General features: G+C 29.9%; 1 protein-coding gene across 2 annotated transcripts; it reads right to left on the bottom strand.

Annotated features, from left to right (window-relative positions):
- Positions 1-2,915: 2,915 nt before the first annotated feature.
- Positions 2,916-21,364, bottom strand: LOC130443102 (calcium-transporting ATPase type 2C member 1). Of its 2 annotated transcripts, XM_056777571.1 has the most exons (13): positions 21,056-21,364; positions 14,409-14,551; positions 13,613-13,858; positions 13,298-13,559; positions 12,998-13,235; positions 10,657-10,952; positions 10,330-10,600; positions 7,910-8,161; positions 7,537-7,852; positions 4,968-5,109; positions 4,724-4,915; positions 4,435-4,672; positions 2,916-4,056 (listed from the first exon to the last, which is right to left on the bottom strand). In XM_056777571.1, the coding sequence occupies exons 1-13, from the start codon at positions 21,125-21,127 to the stop codon at positions 3,935-3,937; spliced, it is 2,790 nt and encodes a 929-aa protein (XP_056633549.1). In that variant the 5' UTR covers positions 21,128-21,364; the 3' UTR covers positions 2,916-3,934. The 2 variants fall into 2 exon arrangements, with proteins under 2 accessions (XP_056633549.1, XP_056633548.1); XM_056777570.1 differs by having other exon boundaries at positions 4,435-4,915; positions 21,056-21,269.
- Between the last annotated feature and the right edge of the window lie 651 nt (positions 21,365-22,015).

The raw sequence follows: 22,015 nt of genomic DNA, 5'->3' as shown, positions 1-22,015 counted from the left end.
GTAAGGCCTTGCTGATTGAAACGCATCTAAACTGTAGTGTATTAGGAATTTCCCATTCTTTCTTTCAGAATTATTGATATGGGGAGCATTTTGAATTATTAAAAATCATATATAGAGCGTAAAAAATGAAAAAAAAATATTTTTATTATTTATTTCAATGGATTGTTCATATTTTTTGACTTGAACAAATAAAAATTGTTCCTAACACAAATCTCATGCTATTAAAGTTTAAAACTAAAAAATACTTGTTAATTTCGCATGTAATTATTAGATTTTTGCAATTTTTTTAAACTTGTGATGAATAAATACTTTAGAATTTATAACATCTTTACTTTCTTTTTTTTTCATGAAGAACGGAAATATACTAACCTATCTGAAAATTGGGGTAAGTCCCTGCTGATTGAATTGTATCTAAACGGTAGTATTTCCCATGTTTATTTTCAGGATTATTGAAATTGGGGAGATTTTGAATTTATAAAAATAGTATAGGGTGTACAAAATGAAAAAAAATTATTTTTATCATTTATTTCAATAGATCGTTCATAGTTTTTAACTTACATTAAAACTGAGCAAACAAAAAAGTGTATAGCACCAAAGTTATGCTATTAAAGTTTTAAATAAAAAAAAATACTTGTTAATCTCATTTATTATACACAGTGTCCACCAAAAAGCAACATTCAATTTTGCATTTTAACAATTTTTTGGTTATATATATATATATATATATATATATATATATATATATATATATATATATATATATTGCGATGAAATGAAACATAGTCAAAAGTGAATGTCTTCTTTTGTATATATGAATCTTTGAACTGTTAAAAATATAGTTTGAAAAATAAAAAAATCGAAATTTAAAAATGGCTTAGTGTGATTCCTTGAAAAAAATATATAGAAACATTTAAAATAAATAAATAAATTAACAATTAGCTGTGAAATAACGGAAATTAGATCCTTTAAAATGTGCAAATACTCGAAATTAAATTAAAAAATAACAGCTAATAGCTTTATACATTTTTCTAATAGTTATCAATTGTTAAACTTGGTGCAAATCTATTTCGCTTCTGTAAATTATTTATTTTTAATTGAAACACCCTGTAATTAACCAAATAGGTAAAAAAATAAATGATGTAGTTGATTTATTTAGGAGAGTTTTTACTCACAGATCCCAAAAAAGCAATACTCTGATAGTAGTTCATTTGTATTGAAGAATTTCCTTTGATAAATACAATTATTTTGATAGTAGTTCATTTGTACCAAAGAGGCTTTGGTACAATACAATTATTTTGATAGTAGTTCATTTATACCGGATTTTGTTTCAATTCAACTATAAATTTTCAAAATATTTCCCGGATAACAATAGAAAAATGTATCTTGAGATAATTCGGTAGGTGAAAGTATAAAAAAATATCACATAGACGTTCTACATTTTTACACTAGTTTTAGTGAAAAAAATCAATTATAATTGATTATTTTTAAGAAAAAAAAAAGGTGATTACAGTCATTAGTCAAAGTATGCAAGAAAACTTCATTCGAGAAGCTACGTCAACCTCAAGTGTTATAGTGGAAAAATTCAAGATTAAATCATGAAATTATGAAAAAAATAACCCTTCAGGCACAATATTAATTAGTTTCTTGAGAATTGTCAATTACCCTATCGAAAAAAAAAATTATTTTTAGATTATTTTTCGCCTGAAGATAAAACTTCAGAAGCATCTAAGTCTGACTCAACTCTTGTTTTGGTCTGTTGTAGTAGTTTTATCTACGGATCAAATTCTAAAAGACTTTGAAAAGGTTTTCGGATGCTTAGAAAAAAATAGTTTCGAAACTAATCCTAATATCACCACAAATTTCAAGTTTGATCTTAGAATTAATGAAATTTCTAATAATAGATACCCAGAAACGGAATATCTAATACACATTTTATATACTACGAATATGAACGTTTCGGCAATACCCTCTTCAAGTCAATTGCCTTTTTTATTTATTAAAGTTGAAGGTAAAAAGTTTTAGATATGGTATATATGTCAAAATAAAATAGAACCTCCTGTATGTAGTTAATTCTTCAATAAAAACATGGAAATTACATAATCGGTTTTATGATTTATTTATTAATGTCTCATTGAAAATTTTTAAATTTGAATTCCTCTAAATATACAAAATTGACAATTAAATATCTAAATTTTGAAAAACTATCTCTAGATTTATTTTTGTCAAAAATAGTCTCAGTTTTCGCTCCTAGCTACATATAATTTGAACTATAATCTGTACAACTGATCAAAATCTACAAAATGAATGTGAAATTAATTCAAGTAGTGTGTCGAAAACTGTAAATTATTTATAAACACCCTGTAATACACGAATGACCCAAGTAAGTGAAAAAAATTATTTAGTTAACTTTAAGGGAAATTTTCAGCAGCTAATTTTTAAAATAGCAAATTATTTTGATTGTAGTTCATTTCAACCGTAGGAATTTCTTTGATAAAATACAAATTTAGTAACAAAAAACCTCAGGCAATCATATTTTTTTCTAAAAATATACTTGATGGTACCAAAAATGACATTGATTTTAATTTATATCTGTCAAAAATTGTATTAGTTTTTGAATTGAAAGTCAATTATAAACACCCTATAATAAATGTATGTCCCAAGAAAGTGCAATTTTTAAAATATAGCAAATTATTTTAATAGTAGTTCATTTGTACCGAGGGAAAGAAAAATGAAACATAAATTCAACTATAATATTTACAACTGATAAAAATCTACGAAATGAGAGTAGTGCTTTGTAAATTATTTATTTTTAATTTAAACACCCTGTATTGAAAGTAATAGATGATGTTAAACAAATAAATTATGTAGTTGACTTCAAGTCAGGTTTTTACTGACAATTTTTAAATAAAAGCAAATTATTCTGACAGTAGTTTAATTATACCAAAAGAATTTTCTGATAAAATACAAATTCAGTAACAAAATGGCGTTTTTAGCCCAATAAATAAATTGAACTTTAGTAGTAGAAGCGAAAAAAAGTTGAGTAGTACTTAGAAAACCGGTGCTAACGCGCCTTGTATAGTTAAAAAATATATTAAATGACATTTTTGTCTTTTATATCCAATATAATTATAGAAGATTCCATTTTATTTTGAGAATTATTTTGAAAAGGGATTTTTTTGACATCACAATCTGTGTTCTTGGCTGAAATGGTTGAGAATATTTTGGATTGCTTCTCCAATAAGGATTCATCTGATCCTGTTTGGTATATTATTGATGGTACGTCTCATGAAAACCCAGTGGGTCCAAAATATGATGTTGTTGCCCCCTTTTTGACAAAACCATCCTCTCCGTTAACCGATATACCCCGGTAGTTGCATTGGCATACCTAATCCACCTATTACTAATTGGGAGTTGATTATTGGGGTTGAAAAACCCCACAAAAGCTATTTAACAACTCAAGGAGGTCATATAGTCAATAATTCCATATCTTTTTTGGAAATTAATGTTTTTCACCAATTGTGGAGCCAAAAAAAATCCTGTTATTGCTAATTTTTGAAACACCCTAACTTTTAACACACCCTTATATTATTTTTCTTAATTATTTAAGCCTAAATAGATTGCAAGTGAATAAATTTGAATTACACGCAAAAGCACCATTTTAGAAACGTCTTAGATCCAAAAATTAAAAAAAGATATCAAGTAGAAACGTGATTTTTGGAAAGCGAAATAAAATTTGGGAATCTCTAGGTACAACCCCCAACGTTTACTTCCGATTCCAGTTGCGGATAGACGTGGAACCAACAAGAAGGACTACGTTAAGTGATATTTTATTCACATAGAGTCGTGATAGTTTGATAATTTGCACATTCTAATCAGACGGACCGAATAATTTGGGTTCGGGGGAGAGCATTGAGCAGCTAAACCCCCTTTTTTGTCATACGTATTCCAAAGGAGATCTCTTTCCCTTGCACCTCCTCTCCATATATCTTTCTATCAATTTTTTTACCTCAGAAAACACCCATACGGAAGACGTAAGGGCGGTCAACATGGCAATATCTAAAACAAAACAAAAAAATCAATATAAAATAAATAAAGTACTAAAGGATCGGATAAAGTGGAAAATTATTTAGTTTACTTGTAATTTTTAAAAAATGATGATTATTTTGATGGTAGTTCATTTGTACCGAAGGAAAGATAAACGATACACGGTTTTTAATATTCACTAACCCCAACCGGTTAGTGTTTTGAAAACTGTGAATTTATATTTTTAAACACCCTGTAACAAAATAATGACCCAAATAAGTGAAAAAAAAATGATTCAGTTGATTTAAAGGAAAGTTTGCACTTGGCAAATTTTCAAAAATAGTAAATTATTTTGATAGTAGTTCATTTGTAGCGAAGGAAAGATAACCTAAACACGGTTTTTAAACTCACCCCAACCGGTTAGTGCTTCGGTTTGAAAAACCGCTTGTAACGGTGGTAGGTATATAACCAACATCTGTCCCAACACGGAAAGCGTTACCGCTGCCAAAAACATCTTGTTCGAAAACAAACCTATGGTGAAGACGCTTTTAGTTTGCGATCTACACGAAAGTGCGTTCCACATGTCGAAAAAAACGAAACAAGTAAACGTCATCGTCGTGTCTCTAGCCGTGATTCCTTCTGAACTCAACTGAAAAACGAAATTGCATAAACTTTTTGAGGTTATGTAACGTTTACTTACCTCTTTTTGGAACACCCAAAGCGTACCGCCGATAATGAACAGCGCCGATAGTAGTACGTTCAATATTAGTTTCTTTGTTATCATGGGCTCTTTTGTATCTCTCGCTTTTTGTTTCACCACGTCTTCTTCTACGGGTTCCACCCCTAAACTTTGCGCTGGTGGTCCGTCCATTATTATATTTATCCACAATATCTGGAAGAAAATTGAAAATATATATTTGCAGGTTAGGGGTTGGAATATTTACCTGCATGGCGTTCAACGGATTGGGTATATCTAATATTGTCGATAGAGCTATCAAAGATAGAGCTGCTATCGAAGTTGACAGTTGAAAAGTAACGAAATTCCTAATGTTATAGAAAATACTTTTTCCTTCTTCTATCGCAGCTCTGAAAATAGGAGAATTTTAAAAAAATTATCTTCCTTTGACTATCACATATGATCGCTATATCAAATTCCAGTAAAAATTGAATTTTCCAATAAATAGAATTTTCTTATAAGACATTTTAACACTATATCAAATTAAGTAACCGATTTTCGTCCTTTTACAGTAAAAAAAGGAATATTGTAGTTCAAAATGGCCTAGATTGGCCTTAGATTGAAAAAATTGAAGTGAGGTTAGGGCTGATTAAGTTGGGCAAGGTTAAAATGAGGTTAGATCAAGTTACGTCGATATATACCAATAAATATCGATTACGACCTAGAAAACCTCCGATTGTGTCTTTATAAACAAATATGGTGAAAGCGTTAGATTTGATTGGTCTAAATGAGGTTAGATTTCGTTTTTTAAGGTTAGATCAAGTTACGTCGATATATACCAATCAATATCGACAACTGCCTGAAAAGTCTTCGATTGTGCTCTTTATATAACAATTATGCTGATTGAGTTAGATTAGATTGGTCTAAATGAGGTTAGATTTCGTTTTTTAAAGTTGAAGTGAGGTTAGATCAAGTTACGTCGATATATACCAATCAATATCGACAACTGCCTGAAACGTCTTCGATTGCGCACATTATATAACAATTTTGATGATTGAGTTAGATGAGATTGGTCTAAATGAGGTTAGATTTCGTTTTTTAAGGTTAGATCAAGTTACGTCGATATATACCAATCAATATCAACAACTGCCTGAAACGTCTTCGATTGCGCACATTATATAACAATTTTGATGATTGAGTTAGATTAGATTGGTCTAAATGAGGTTAGATTTCGTTTTTAAGGTTAGATCAAGTTACGTCGATATATACCAATCAATATCGACAACTGCCTGAAACGTCTTCGATTGTGCTCTTTATATAACAATTATGCTGATTGAGTTAGATTAGATTAGTCTAAATGAGGTTAGATTTCGTTTTTTAAAGTTGAAGTGGGGTTATATCAAATCAGGTCAAGTTACGGTGATATATACCAATAAATATAGACAAATTCATGAGAATCTTCGATTGTGCTCTTTATATAACAATAATGCATTTTGAGTTAGTCTAAATGAGGTTAGATTTCGTTTTTTAAGGTTAGATTAAGTTTAAGTTGGGAAAAAGGAATGTCATGATATAAAAGAGTCTATTAGATTAAAAAAATTTGAGGTTAGGATAGGTTAAAGAGAGGTTAGATCAAATTAAGTCAAGTTACGTTGATATATATATATACCAATAAATATCCCTGAATAATGTTCGATTGTGTTCTTTTTCTATAACAATTATGCTGATTGAGTTAGATTAGATTAGTCTAAATGAGGTTAGATTTCGTTTTTTAAAGTTGAAGTGGGGTTATATCAAATCAGGTCAAGTTACGGTGATATATACCAATAAATATAGACAAATTCATGAAGAATCTTCGATTGTGCTTTTTATATAACAATAATGCATTTTGAGTTGGTCTAAATGAGGTTAGATTTCGTTTTTTAAGGTTAGATTAAGTTTAAGTTGGGAAAAAGGAATGTCATGATATAAAAGAGTCTATTAGATTAAAAAAATTTGAGGTTAGGATAGGTTAAAGAGAGGTTAGATCAAATTAAGTCAAGTTACGTTGATATATATATACCAATAAATATCCCTGAATAATGTTCGATTGTGTTCTTTTTCTATAACAATTATGCTGATTGAGTTAGAATAGGTTGGTCTAAATGAGATTAGATTTCGATTTTTAAGGTAAAAGTGGGGTTAGATTAAGTTGTCATGTTAGATTAGGAAAAAGGAATATTATAGGATTTCTAGGAAAGGTATTTTTGTTACAAGGACCTTTCATTTTCTTGATTTTGTAATTCTCCCCCTCCTTAATCCTCCTTTTGACTATCGTTATCACAGATCACAAATTTTTTTCTGCCAGGTGGTTCCTACATTGGTTTTTATTGGTAATTCATCTAGTGGGGGTTCTAGGAAGGATATTTTTGTCACAAGGACCTTCCAGTCTCTTGAGTTTATCATTATTCCCCATCTTAATACAGCTTTCGAACATCTTGATCACAGATAACAGACTTTTTCTACCAGGTGATTCCCCCATAGGTCATTATTGGTAAATCTTCTACCGGGAGTTCAAAAAGTTTGTGATTTCAGTGCTGCCACTTTTGGATTAGTTTTTATAGTCCTTGTAAAGTGAGTACAGAGTGTTTCCACACTAGCTCAGGTATTTATTACTAGAATTTCCTCTCCATAGGTTACTATCGGCATAGTTTTAGTAAACTGAAACTATATTCCCACCTACTATTTGCACACCATGGAGATGTTTTGAGGACTACTTTCGTAATGTACGGAAAAAATTTTTATTACAACATGAGGTAATTTAGGAACGGTAATGTATTTGTAAATAAAGTCCTTACATGATAGTATAAAAATCATCATCGACAAGAATCATATCGGCGGCTTCCTTACACACATCCGTCCCATTTTTACCCATAGCTATACCTATATCCGCTTTTTTCAGAGCTACACCATCGTTTACACCGTCTCCAGTCATACCCACTATATGTCCAGTTCTCTGTAACGATTTCACTATCGATAATTTATTTTTCGGCGATACTCTATAGAATACTGTAGCTCCAGGAGTTGCTTCGTCCAATTCGTTCTCCGTAAATCTATCTAATTGTTCACCGGAAAGTACTTGAGACGGAAGCGTTTCCAAACCTATGGATTGAGCTGAAATAAAAATAAATATTAAGCCATAAACAAATTATTTTATAGATATATATTCACCAATGGCTATGGCTGTATCCATAGCGTCTCCGGTAACCATTTTAACTTGTACCCCGGATTCTTTTAAAATGGAAATGGCTTCTCTAACTCTCGGTCTCGGTGGATCACATATTCCTATTATTCCCATGTACACTAAATCTTGTAGGGTTTTACCTTTCGCTAATGTTATGACTCTTAAGCCTTTTTTACCGATTTCGTGAGCTTCTGCTAGAAATTCTTCTTTTTTGTGATCGCTAATCGGTTGTTGATTACCTGGGTACCACAAAAAAATTGATATTCAACAGTGGATCGTAGATATAGTCAGTAAAACACTATATTAATAAAGGTTTTAAATGGGAAAATAAATTAGTGAATAGTGCATTTGAAATATGAATTCAGTACTAGCAAGTACTATAGGTACTTTCACAGTAAATTTATTGTATAGCATAGAAAAATGTTCCTAGAAGGGTTTAAGAAGAAAAAAAGGGAAGAAAAGTGAAGTTTTTTGGTCTATACATCCTTATTAGCTTCCTTATAAGACACTGTCTCTTCAGGAAGTAACTTCAACAGAATCCAATACATCAAAAAAATTCAAAATGTTATCAAGAAAACTAATGGGTGTCTTTAATGTCCATATTTTGAAATTATCTAGAGCTGTACAGAGTGTTGCATAACTAAATTAATATTTTGCTCAATAACAAGATTCTTTGGAAGGAGGGAAAATTCTAATTTTCATTTAGTACCAAGAGAAACATTTTGGGGTACATCTACTATCTAACTTCCTCACTGTCCAAAAAAATTTAATATATAGGGGGAGGAAGGAATTCCAGTTTTCATATTTCTAGAATAGGGGCCATCCATAAAGTACGTCACACGAATTTTAGGACTTTTGAACCCCGCCCCCCGTCCTTGTCCCAGGTTGTCACATTTTTATGACCCCCCCCCGATGTGACGTCACACATTTTTTAAATTTATGTATGTATTTAAAAATAATCGAGAGAAAACAGCTATTTTCATTTTTTACTTATATTTATTAAATAATAATCTAAAATCAACATAAAGTCCAACATTTCATAAATTTTTTTAAATTTTCAATTCACATCCAAACTTTGCGTTTTAGTATTTTAAATTTTAACATGTGACGTCACAAAACTATTGACCCCCCGTATAACCCTTGTCATACGATGTCACACTTCGGTGATACCCTCCCTCCCCATTAACGTGTGACATACTTTATGGATGGCCCCATACTTGGAAATTGCAAGGATTTATAAGGAAAAATACCTGTAGGGGTGAATATTTAACCACTTCTAAATCAAAAGTGATAGTGGAATTATTTCAAATTCGAAAAATGGGATGTTGATGTCATTGATAGGGAACAGAATAAATCTTGGGGGTGCAGGGAAGGGTGATACCTTAATTTCCACCCTACGGAGAAAGTTTGGGTTAAATAATTTATATAAAATGAATTTGTTGGAGATAAGCCAGAGAAAGGCAGAAACTATAAGATAGAAAAAGTCTGGGAACAGCACTGACAAATAAAAGATATAAGGAAGTGAAGCAATACAAGGGTCAAAAATAAAGAAAATGAAGGTAAAAGAGGAAGAAGGTGGCTGGGAAAAAATAATTAGAAGATTTTAGAGGCGTAGAACCGAATTGAAGTACAAAATGACAACCTGTGGAAATATGTTGTAGAATTACCATGAAATACTTCAAATAAATAAAAAAAAGATGTACTTGACTTCGAGAAAAGTGTTCACTGGCAATTTTTCGATTATAGTAAATTATTTTGATAGTAGGTCATTTGTACCAAAGGAATTTTTTGATATAACACAAATAAGTTAAGCCGTAGGATGCTTAAGGGCACAGAGTTTTAAAAAGCAGACATACCACAACCAATAGTGACATGCGGAAGTGAAACATGGAAGATTAAAAACAAATAAAATAATAAACGTTACAGGGTGGCCTCGAATCAGCCAAGTAAAAGAAATTATTTAGTTCACTTTGAAAATAGGTTTCACTTGCAATTTTTCAAATCCAGCAAAATATTTTGATAGTAGTTCATTTGTACCGAAAGAGTTTTTTGATATAATACAAATAATTAAGTTACAAGGGCACAAGAGTTCTTCAAAACAGACAAACCACGACCAAAAGTAACATATGGAAGTGATACAAGGAGGAATAAAAATTAATGAAAGATTTTGGAGAAAAATGAGAAAATTGGAACGTACTAAGAGGGGGATATGGGAAAAGGGTCATTGATGAAGAAAAATAAGGTAAAAGAGGAAGACGGTGGCTGGGAAAAATTTATTAGAAGATTTTAGAAGCGTAGAACCGAATTGAAGTACAAAATGTCAACCTATGGGAAAGAATTGTAGAAATTGAGCATTGAAAAGCATTGGTACACAGTTAGATTGTTAAAAAATTGATTAAACCATTACCATTCCAATTATACGTGGTGCATTTCGATAACAATTTCTCAATGGCCCCCTTAACGAAAAATATTTCTTCCTTATTATTATCGTATTTGTTAATACACTGCACTGCCATCATTTTTTGTTCGGAACTGAAAGGGTATTCTTTGAGTCTGATATAACGGTTGCCAATATTGTCCATACCGTGTTTCATGGCTGCGGCTAATAGAGCTCCCTCTGTAGGCGTACCCAATAACGTTTCGTCTTTTATAACGGCGTTATTACAAACAGCCCCCACCTAAAAAACAAAAATCGAAATAATACATATCGATATAGAAACGATTTCAATTTTACCTCTAATAACAACCTAATACTTTCTCGAGCTTTATCCGGGAAATCGTATTTGGTGTGTAATAAAATCTGACCGTGGTCGTTGTAGCCTGCTCCTGTTATCTCGGCTATGTAACCGTCTGATGTCACTAATACAGTAGCTGTCATTTCGTTTTTGGTTATGGTACCGGTTTTGTCAGAGCAGATCACGTTTACACACCCCAAAGTTTCGACTGTTGGTAGTTTTTTAACGATAGCTTTCCTTTTAGCCATTCTCATTACGCCCAAAGCCAAAGTTACCGTTACAACGATCGGTAAACCTACAAAAATGGAAATAACGACATCTATAAATGAAAAATGTACTAAATATGATCGATTTCAGTCTGAGGTTGGATGAAGTTGCATTAAAACCATTTTTTGGTGGATTTAGGAAGTACACGGAAGGGTTTTTATACAATGAGACATTTAGATTCAATAAAAAATGATTAATCACAATAGAAATGGATATGAGTCATGAAAATATTCAATTTTACTGTTGGAGAGTTAGGAAAGCACCTAGAGACAGTTTTTAGTGGATCCTCAGGTTTTTACTTTGGTATTGTGGCATAAGTTACAAAGATAACATCACACCGATAAATATATTTATCGATGACATACTGAATATATAAAAAAAGTAAATTTGGTTTATTAAAATGAATAAAAAGGTGTGGAGAGAAATAGTAGCAGCAGAGATGAATCTACTAAAGAAAATAGCAAGGAAACATGAAACGTAAAATTTTTTTCTCTTAAAAATACCATTTACTTAATATTTTTGAGAAAACAATAATCTATTGTTGCAAATCCACCACCAATTATTTAAACACCCTGTAATTACTTAATGACTCGAATAAGTAAACAAGTAAATGATATAGTTGACTTTAACTCAAGTTTTAGCTCCTAATTTTTCAAAAATAGTAAATTATCTTCATAGTAGTTCATTTGTACCGTAGTAATTTTGAATAAAATACCAATTTATGATCAAAAAACAGTTTTTTTCTCTGAAAAATATATCATCGATGGATTATTTCCAAGAAAACAATGAATAAATAGATAATAACACTATTGTTGCAAATCCACCACCATTTTGTTTTTGAAAATTATTTAAACACCCTGTAATAATAGAATGACTTAAATATTTAAACAAGTAATAGGCTTTAAGGAAAGTATTCCCCCGCAGTTTTTCAAAAATTATCATGATAGTAGTTCATTTGTACCGAAGGCATTTTTGATAAAATACAAATTTATGAACAAGAAACATTTAATTCAATTTTTTCACGAGAAAAAAAATCGACAACACTATTATTGTAAATCCACTCCAATTTTGTTTTAAAACATTATTTAAACACCCTGTACTAATTGAATGACTCAAATATTTAAAAAAGTAAAATTTATAGTTAACATTAAGTGAAGTTTTCCAACGTAGTTATTCAAAAATAGTGATTTTTTTCATAGTAGTTCATTTGTTCGGAAGGAATTTTTGATAATTCAAAAATTTATGAACAAAAAACGCAGTCAATCAATTAAAAAGTAAGCCCCGAAGCCTTTCTGTTCTATAGGAAAATTAGAAGAACGAATAAAATGAAGAGGACCACTCTGGTAATACTTTCCCTTAGATAAATCAATCTAAAAAGATCCTTTATATCTCCTTTACTGAAAAAATAATTACTAAAACTCCTCATCAACTTTCTTATTGGGACCCACACGACCTGAGGTAGCACTAAATGAGGTCTTAAAAGGGATGGTAGTTGGAATATATCAATGGAAACCCACCCCAGTAACTTCCAAACAGAAATTATAACCATTAGAAGGTCTACACAAGAAGTTATATCCAAAATTGAAGAAGCGATGAGTTATCAAACAGAAGTAAACAACAGAGTATTAAAAAATACCAAATTAATTAAAAACAGACCATACTGATGTTTCCAAAACCTTAAAATTGATGGTAATTGGAATATATCAAAGGAAACCCAATCTAGTACCTTCCAAACGGAAGTTATAACCATTAAAAGGTGTACACAAGAAGTTATATTTGAAATTCAAGAAGTGATGAGTTATCAAGCAGAATTTGGCAACAAAATAACTAAAAATACTAAATTAACTAAAAACATACAATAATGTTGTTGTGAAATAGACCCTAACACCTAGAGGTTAAAATTATCCTAAAACAGGTATTATCACTAAAAAAGACTCTAGATAAACATACGATAGATTTAAAAGAAGAAATACCCGATATGATTCTATAAAAGAGCCCATGAAAGATTAATTCAGTTAAATATTGAAGTTAAAAGAAATGGAATTAGATTTTATAGTATAAAGTTTATGATACCTTCCGGGATAGCAGCTACAGCTAAACTGACACCAATCTGGAACATTTCCATAATAAGTTTACCCTGGATCCATCCTACCAACATGATGAAACCAATTATAGCAAACGAATAGATTGATAACTGAGCTCCGAGTTTGTCCATTGATTTTTGTAAAGGAGTTTTTGGGGCTTCCTCTTCTAACATCATCTTGAACACCGAACCAAATTCGCTATTCGTTCCTGTACATACTACGATACCCTACAAAATAATAAACATATTTAATTACATACATTATACATTTTATTTAATGAAAAAACTACCTTTCCTATACCGTTTCGTACCAAGGTTCCCATAAAAGCGATATTTGTGTTAGACGAATGAGCCCCATTGGGTCTGATAACAGGATCTGTGTTTTTTTTAGCTGGTTCGGTTTCACCTGTGAAGGAGCTTTCGTCTAACGTTAAATCGTGCGCTTCGAATAGTCGCACGTCTGCCGGTACCCGATCTCCCACATTCAACAACACTACATCTCCAGGTACCAATTCCCTTGCCAAGAACGTATCTGGAGTACCTTCTCTCAAACTAAAACATAACTGGTTAAACATATATATTGGGGAACCTTAAAAATAACTAACCAATGACATGATGGTGGTACTAATTTCGTCAATTCCTGTAAGGATTTTTCAGATCGAAATTCTTGTACGAAAGCAACTGTTACAACTATAACTATGGCTACTGTAATACTGATGGCGTCGTCGAATTGACTCATGCCCGCCGATACTACCGCCGATGCCAGTAGTAATAAAATTAATGGATTTTTGAATTGTTCTAAGTACTTTTTCCATGGTGGATCGCCGTTCTTTACAGAAAATTCATTATACCTAAAAATAATCTTTATCTTGTCGATTCACAATAATTTTTCAATGAATCACGTCGATAATTATTTTTCGAAAGCACGTATAAATAAATGCAATACAATTTATGTTATTTATAAATATTTTCGATATCAAAATTGGTAAATATATTATGTAATTATGGTTTTACTTAAACAACCATGTATTATTTCTCATAAGTATAGTGTGATTACGAATTAATTACATCTTAGATTGTTTTAACATAAGACAAAACAAAGATTTAGATAATATTTACACGTCTTTAAATCGTCACGGATAATTAAAATAGTTAACTTCACATAAAACATGTTAAATAAGAATAAAACTTGAATGAAAAGATTAAAACAATTTTTGTTGAAACAGGAGGATGTTTTACAATAAATAAAGTCACTTTTAAACGTCTGTTAAAACACAAACAAAAGTTTATATTTACACAGTTTCAAAATAAATATTCAAATGATGCGTATGCCAATCAGGAAACGTCACTTGTCATAATAAATTTTTCGCTATTGTTTGGGGTTATATAATAAATACTCACCCAGCTACCTTCCTTCTGTCACTCGTTTCTTGCCAATTTAGACCTTTCCTAATATCTACACGTAACCTTTCCGCTACTTCTTCATAACTTAAACTACTTGCTTCGCTAGCTGTCAACCATATTCCTGTATTATCTTTGTCGGTCTAAAATAAACGTTCGAATTCGATTTTTTTACTCTATTGAATGTTGTAATCGATCAATAAATATGAGTTTTCACTCTATTTAATTGATATTGATCTATAAATGATTGCTATTGAACCATTACTTTGTCAACTTGTTACGTCATACACAAGATAGAATAGCTCTGTTCATGTAATTGACCATAGATAATTAAAAAGCATAGGGATTAAAAAATCCAATTTTGTGATGTCACGAATTACAGCAAACCTGTGATCATTCTATAAAAGCCCCCATATTTCACAAAAGAAATCACATTATTTATTAGTATAGTATTTGTTTATATTTTGTAATTTGTGACATCAGAAGACATTTGACAGATATGGTTATGTAGACCGTCCTATTCTTTCTATCCTTGGACTAAAGGGGCGTTATTTCCAATATAACGTCCTGTAATTTATGATGTCAGAAGACAGTTGACAGATTTGGTTAAGTAGACCGTCCTATTATTTCTGTCCTTGAACTAATGGGGCGTTATTCCCAATATTCATGAAAATTGAGTTTATTTGATTTTTTTTGTATTTAGAACATGAACTAAAATATGGTTATTTACTATTTACAATGATGAATCGATTGAAATGTTTCACGTAATATATAAATTCTTGTAAACAGGATGTGTTATTTCACGGTACGTTATTTCTATATTTTGAATATAAATTCTACAACTAGCGGCAGACAGATAAATATACATATCATATGCAACTCATAGCGATTATATTTAAATATTTAACTGTAATTATCGTTGTCTATTATTATCTTTAAGAATGATGAATGAAAATAATGCAAATATTTCAAAAAAAAGTTATTCGTAAGTAGGTTATTCAAAGGAAGGTTATTATTCACTGACAATATATCGAGTCATAATACATATAATACAACTTTTAGAAGTCTCCTCGTATTATAGAAATTAATAGTAGATATTATTAAATGTTTTTCTGGCTTAGATTTGGAAAAAATCGTAAATGACACCATTCAGTGTCTTCTATATTTCTAGTCCGAACCTGGACTGTCATTAAGGAATGTGTAAAGTTCAATGGCATGGAAAATTACTATAAATGTAAAAAAAAACAATCTTTAAAAAATGGGGATGTTATATCAAAAAGTCATTTCATTTTGATACAAAATTTGACTCATCTAACGATTCTAATGATAAGATGTTGCTAAATAGTCAATCTGCATAATCTACGATCTTACAGTGTTGCCAAAATACACGTAATTATCAAATTTTAGCATAATAAAATATTAACGTAACCTGATAATTTTAACATAGTTCTGTAATTATTGAGCAATTTAGACAAATGAGTTCACAAATTTTATGTGTATATGTAAGGAGAAGTCTCGAAGTAGGGCCCAAAATTTCGAAAAAAAAAATTAATTTCTTTGCAACCCTTGTGTTAATCGTGAACGTTCTATTCGAGTGTACGAGATGGAGAACTTATTTTGGTTAGGTCATCCCTAATTAACTCCTCCAGAACGATTCGATCGCCTTCAACTCAATTAATGCCCTTAATAATCCCATGGGTTACAAAGAAATAGTTTTTTTTTGGAATTTTGGGCCCTAATTTAAGACTCTCAACTCCTCAGAAATGGAACTTTGTATCGAGGTAAATTGCCCCCATATTTTTGGCTCTGCGCCATATACGCCTCTGCTTAGTGTCGGTTCTTTTACAGGACACCCTGTATATAGATAAGTATATTATATAAATTACGCATGTATCTAGTTAGCTGAATATCTTTTTACAGTTATTAAGATCATGTATGTGTTATAAAAAATATTATTAACATTTTGATAATCATAATTTCATGAAATGCATCTGACAACCCCGCATTTTTGTAACAAGTACACTATGACGTCAGTTCATGACATCACTACCGCTGGAAAGGATACTGTAATACATATATACAAGCGAGAAGAAATTAAACATTCGGTTTTTAATAAAAATGGGATATAAACGGTGATCTAAGAATGGTGAAATGTTAAAAAAAGAATGTAATGGTGTTTAGACGTCAATTATTTGTATCTTTGTTGTGGTTATAACATTGCGAAAGTTGATTTTGTTTCAACTGACTTTCTAACCTATAAATTGTTTCGTTTGTGTCGTTAGGGCAGCATTTGTGTACTTATTTAAAAAAATTATAACAAACTCTAGGAAGAATAGAATATGTATATATACAGGGTGTTAGCAAAGCTAGGATTTTAATAAAGATATAGGTATAAAAAATCGATATAAAAGATATTGATTAATCAAAAAACTTACTTCTTCTTTACTAAGACACCATTTTCCAACAAAATTCATTTTTTTTTAATTGTGAAATTAAATACTTATTGAAATATACTTGTTAAAATTTAAAATGTTAATAGTTTGCCGGTAAGTTATCAACTGAAAATGCATTTATAATGAACATATTAAAAAGAATTCGTTATAAACATTAAAAACACATTTTCTGCTACAGGTGCGCTGCATGGAAACCCTATTCTCAAAATAATTATCTCAAAATTTTCTATGTATTCAAAAAAATATATAACACATACATTTTACAATTTCGGAAAAAGTTAATTTCTTTGCCATCCTTCAATTGACTTAACCTTAAAATTTCACAAAAGTTTTTGATCCGTCAGTTGATTAGAAAAATATTTTCATAACATGGATAATTTGATTCTAAAACTTTTTCATTTTCATTCAATTCGAATAACCAAAACCTTGTTTTAAAAAATGTTATTTAAAAAGTTAAAAAGAAATCAGGACTTGCCCCGTCATATTTTGGACTCCCCTATACGGTTCTGTAGGACACCCTGTATATTTATACACTGAAAATATCGTTTCCATTACTTTTTACTTATAGAAATTTAAATTACCTGTATTACTTATAGGTATTTTAAAATAATTTCTTTTAGAAAGTCCAGCATAATTCGACATGAGTCCGATTCTGTTCAATTCATTAAGAAAACAAAACAAATTAAATTGTTCGATGACATAATAATTCGGTGCCAAGTAGAGATAATACGACATCTTACCTTTTCGTCTTCCACTTCCGGCCGTTCATTATCAACGGCATTTTCTTCTACTTTACCGGAATCATGTAAAAACTTTTTAAAAATACTCATCGTTACATTATAATCACTCTATTTAACGAAGAACTATTTTCGCATATAACCATCATGCAAAACTGAATTCATTCTACCTATTGATGATAATCTGTAGAGGGGAAACTGAACATTTAAGGTTGGCTGATTCCTATTATATTATATAAAATTAGTCAATGAGGTCGAATGGCAATTAATTATCGATCAGTTTTTTTTTGTTTAAATAATAATGATCTGGGTCGATTGAATCGTCTGAATTAATTAAGTAGCAATGTCTGCATAAGATAATTACACAATGTTAGGTTAGAAAAATATTAAAGATCCATCTCGTTTCTAATAAAAGAAATTGAAATATCAGGAATAAAATAAGTAAATAATAAAGTTTTTCAAGTAATGAGTTACGTTCGTTTAGATAAATTATAATGTTAAAAAGACATAGCGACATTCATATTATGATCGTGTTAAGGAGGTCCCGCGTCTATCAAACTAATCAAATAAAAACGTAAATTAATTAATTATGAACTAAAATAATGCATAAAAGTTGCTTAATTAAAGGTTAACATTTGATTAAAAATAAAAAGTCGCTCAATTGATTTTTTAAAAACAGCCAATAAGCGTCGAGTATTTCTACACATATACTTATATAGTATAAGCAGAGATCTTCTGTATGTATATGTGGTTAAATTTCGCGCGCTTTCCTTGAGTGACAGAAACAATATGGCCGTTTCCCTAATTTCTGCTCAGTTACTGGATATGCAGTGAATTATAACAATTTTTAGTTAATAATTCTTATTTTTGTTTCATAACCGCTATAACAACTGACACCATTAGAAAGATTAATTGCTTACCAATCCAATCTATATATAGTCATATATCTAATTTAATTTGTATTCAAATTATTTAACTACGGTTCCCATAAAAGCTCATGTCAAAGAAGCAAAGAAAGGTGTCGTTGGATTTGTCATACTCTACACTATCAAAAAATATATAGTTTTTCGACATTTCGCGCGGGAGCCTCCTTAAACTGTTCATAATTTTCAAAATGCTTTTTTAGCTTTGATTTTTCGTAAAAAAATGGGTCGTTCAAAAAGACGGACGGAATACTGAACGTACAAATAGAAGTACGTTAAATAAATAGATTAATTAGTAGATTTTTTTAATTAATTCTTGTATTGTCAACTTAGCAGTATCCTCCTGTATTAAAAATGTATGCTTAATATTTTATTAAAAAATACGTGTTTTTATAAACTCTAGACAACTCAAACCTTGAAAACTCGACCTTTTGAAAACGATTCACGTCTTGTATTATTTGTTTTTACTTTGTATTTGAATAACGGTTTTTTGGAATTCATAAAACATTGGCGTAATTACGAAAACCGGCTTCACTATTCTATTAACAACTTTCGCGTAATTTTTACTTATCTAAGCTGGCTGAATATTGAAAATTCAATATTAAAATGACCTTGAATCATCTGAGCAAACGGCTATAAAATAGTTTGTGGATTTAGTGAAAGGAAAGATTTTCGTAAAATGACATGGTATCATAATACGTGTCATGTGACAGTTAAAACTTTTATAACGAAATATCTTCAATGGTGGTTGACGTTTTAAAATTAAAAAGAGATTCATCGAGGGAAATAGGGTGATTTTCCTGTGGGACATGGTTTATCATAGAAATAAACTTAATGTACGAAAATATTTTTCTAATTTTAAAATATTTGGAGTAGTTAATTATGGTCTTATTCAAAATCGTGTTGAACATTTCCCGGTGAGGGTATTATTTACGACGTACGTGATTATATATCAATCACTATAGCGGTAATACCAACCTTTTAGTCATTTTTTTACGAATCACATAAATTACAGATTTCAAGTACGTTATTTAATATCTTATCTTTAGAAAAAATATCAAGTGTATGATAAGCAAAAAAATCTATTTATAGTAATAGAAGAGTACCTCTTTTTCGAGATTTGCTCAGCAATAATAGAAATATTTATTATAATTTATGTTTATTATTTTTTTAATATGAATTTCAATAACATTTTAATAATCACGTCCTATATATTAATAATAAATTCGTCAAGGTCGCAATAGCCTCGTGATTTAAATATCTACGAGGAAGGTTCCAGAAGTACTAGAGTGAAATTTACCATCGAGGGGTAGACGTTTGAGCCCCTTTTTCGATCAGGTAAAAATGAGGGAATGTCACATAAAAAAAGCACTAAATATATATGCACAAATTTGATGTAGAGAAGACAAAATCGTCTTAATTTCAACTTTATTTCTATAAAAAAACTTTTCTAACAATCTATACCTTGATATGTGCAAAAATCTATTATAACCCAGGAGCTATTCGCTCAAATTGTAATTCTAAATCGCGTTATTTTTCAGTTCAAATATTCTCGAGTAAATAGAAGAAAAAGAAGAATTTCAAATCGCCAGATTTGACTCATACAGATTTATTTCTGTTAGTGAAAGGTTAAACAAATACCGTCTACTCTCGTAACAGTTTTTATCGAGAGAAGAATAATATAATTAATTTAATACAAATGCAAAATTATGACTTAACCCCTTTCCAATCAAGCTTATAATTATTAAACCATGAAGGTTACAAATTTTCAATTAAAATGTTCCCTTGATAATAGAACTGACCTATTTTCATCTATTCCTCGTATCAATTACACTAAACAAGATTTTTTTGTTATTATTGTCACAATATCTAAATAAAAAATATCTGAAAGTATTTGTCAACTTTAATATTAGAAAATCCTATTGATCAAATGTATTTTTTAAATAATTAAAACAACTATCAAGTGGAAACAAATACAATATTTCAAGCTATTATATTGAAGAAGCTTTCTAATAGAAATTACGATCCTCTTAAAACCGTATAAATTAGGTTATAAAATGTGAAATAATTAACTAAAAGTATCATAAATACGCACGCTCATTTATTTTAATATATTTAGGTAAAAATAAAATGATCTAATAAACCATTCACAAATAATATTATCAAGAAATTATTAACATATTTAAGATAAAACAATTTCATTTAATACCTTCAAGGAGAGATTTATAAGAAACACGTAATCTTTAAGAATAAAAAATATTGCCAACAAAAAAGAAAATTATGAAACAAAAGCGACTCGAGCAGTATTTTTAATGTTTATACAAATTTTTAACAAATACACTGTATTTAACAAAGGATAATATGATTAATAATCAAAATATAGAAGTTATAACATATGCTTTTTCCATGTCAATAAATATTATATGTTAGCAACTTTCTCATAAATTTGAGACAGTTATATAAAATTGAATCAATATGAAAACAAAGATTGGACATTAGTTATTTATATACCCGAATGATTAATAAAAACTTACCCTGCATGTAAAAATATCTTCATCGTATGGTACTTTCTCGTATTTCGCATTGGAAATTAAAGATTTTTTCATTTCTATTTCCACCGGTTAATTTAAGAAAAAAGATCAATAATCACATCGTTACACGAAAACAACACACACACGATCTCACGTCTTTGACAGTGGCATTTCGATTAATAAATTTGACAATTAAATTGACAACACGACACCATACTGGATATGTTCCGTATAGAAAATAATATACCTAACCTTAATATCGGTATATATTACATTTATTTCAATATTATCTATTTAACTTTACTCCTTTAAATGATTAATATTATTTTATTATACTTTATAACTTTTTTTAGAACAATTATGAGCACAGTGGTGACATCTGTATGTAATATTTTGATGTGAATAGCACAGGTGCGGCCTTGGGCAATATGTGACTGACTTTGAAAGTTGAATTAATTGAACAGATGATAATCATTTGTTCTATAAATTTCGTAGTAATTATAAATGTATAAAATAGATGTATATGAACAATTATATTAGTATAGTAAGTATTGTATAGTAAGTTAAGTATTGATTATTCTAATTAAAATGATGTTGTTGATAATCGTCATTATGTTGTTAGAAGTTGTGTTATGATTATCAGTGGGTTATATAAATTTAAATATATTACTCACTTTAAAAATATGTTGTACACAATTACCGCCATCTTTTAAAATAGGCTTGAGGGTTCTAACTAATTTTTCCATGCATTCGTATGCGCATATATGTTTGAAATGATGTAAACCGAATGAAATGGATGTAAAACACTAAAAATTTTGGTCACATTTGACGTATCGTCATAAATGACATCTACTACTACAAAGGTATTAGTAGTACGATTACTTTTATAGAAGTTAAATCTCTAGATAATAGTTTAATTGAAGATCCACATTAATATTAATTAATATTAAAGGCACTTATTTT

The sequence above is a fragment of the Diorhabda sublineata genome, chromosome 4 (genome assembly GCF_026230105.1).
Source record: "Diorhabda sublineata isolate icDioSubl1.1 chromosome 4, icDioSubl1.1, whole genome shotgun sequence".
NCBI lineage: Eukaryota > Metazoa > Arthropoda > Insecta > Coleoptera > Chrysomelidae > Diorhabda > Diorhabda sublineata.
This window is presented reverse-complemented; position numbering and strand designations above follow the sequence as displayed.